Source organism: Halyomorpha halys, unplaced genomic scaffold, assembly GCF_000696795.3.
Source record: "Halyomorpha halys isolate HHAL.00 unplaced genomic scaffold, Hhal_1.1 Scaffold1494.1, whole genome shotgun sequence".
Taxonomy (NCBI): domain Eukaryota; kingdom Metazoa; phylum Arthropoda; class Insecta; order Hemiptera; family Pentatomidae; genus Halyomorpha; species Halyomorpha halys.
Window position 1 is genome coordinate 55777 of NW_027110725.1, and position 1458 is coordinate 57234.

General features: G+C 35.9%; 1 protein-coding gene across 2 annotated transcripts in view; it reads right to left on the reverse strand.

Annotated features, from left to right (window-relative positions):
• LOC106689844 (uncharacterized) overlaps window positions 1-1458 on the reverse strand; it is a 40129-nt gene that overhangs the window by 17228 nt on the left and 21443 nt on the right. For both annotated transcript variants that reach the window (XM_014435031.3, XM_014435032.2), the window contains exon 10: window positions 1237-1401. In XM_014435031.3, the coding sequence (XP_014290517.1) occupies window positions 1237-1401 (165 nt within the window). The remainder of the gene's footprint in view (window positions 1-1236; window positions 1402-1458) is intronic.

The window sequence follows — 1458 nt, forward strand, 5'->3', positions numbered from 1 at the left end:
AGGCAAGAGATCCAGTCCAAGCCTTCTTTGACTTACCTTGAGTAAGGATCGATGATAGACTCCGGTTAAGAGAGTATATTCAGCGGGTGAGTGATAAAGTGGCTAGAGTAACCACCGCACTGTCACATTTAATGCCCAACATAGGCAGACCCAGGTTGTTAATATCCTGTGTGGTCCCATCCATTCTGCTCTACGCAGCTGCGATATAGAAGAATGCATTGGGTACTGAGGCCTACAGAAGACCGATGGTGTCGGTGTATCGTAGGTGTGTGCTAAGAGTGATCAGCGCGTTTCGTACAGTCTCATACGAAGCGGCTTGCGTGGTGGCCAGGATGCTACTGATTGAGCTGATCGCCAATAAGAGGAGCCGCTCTTATAATAGTGTTAACTATATTCCCAATATTATGCTGCTTAACCAAGATTATTGGATGGCAGGCCAACAATTTGCTGCACAGGTGATGCAGAAGTTAAGAAATGAGGAGAAAGATAGTCGAACCAGGAGATAGCCTAAAACAATGAGGCGGCACTCAGCCACTCACTCCCATGATGTAATGCCTAACAGTGGTCCTGTAAAGGGTGAGAAACAGGTGTAGGGCGGTGGTTTTAGTGGGTAAAAATCCCACACATGGATAGGTACGGGCCTATCCGTGTCTTTTGAAGATTTCCACCTACCCTCATAAAAAAACAAACACACACACGTATATTTTGTTAATTCATGTTCTTCTAAAAAAATAATTTTATATTAAAAAGTGCCCATAGATTATGTTCATAAGGAGAAATAAAATTTTGAAAAAGATGTTTGACTTTATATTCAATTTAACTATGATGTATCTTTCTTGCTGTGAAAAGTTCCTAAGCAAAACAACAAATACAAAAGAGAAGTGGAAATTAAAAAATAATGACAGCAAAAAGTATAAAATACAAGTACATCACTAACGTACTTAATATCTTAAATTATTTTTTGTTCTTCAATTATTAATTTTAGTTTATGTTTCTCTCCATTACAATGTGAGGAAACAAATAAGTATACCATCATCTTATTTTAAGACTAGAGATTAGGAACAGGGCTAGACCCACATTATATCTGAATGAGGGCCCACGGTACAAAGAAACATTTAATAATCTTTCATTCAATTAACAATTATTTTATAATTAAGCAAGAACTTTTATACAGTAAAAATGAAACTTAAGTTGTATATGATACTGTTTAATTAGTTCAATAATTAAAGAAATTACCTTTTTTGAAGTCTGTTTTGATTCCGATTCAATTATAAGATAACCTGAAGCCTCGCCAACAAAATTGGGCTGAAATGATATGAATAATTTATAGGAGGATTTATGATCAACTGATGAAAAAGCATAAGAGCTTGTTGAAGAAGGTTTTGGCCAGTGAACAACAATCTGTGAAATAAAAGGATACATTAGAAAAAAGAATACTATAAAACAAGAATATATATA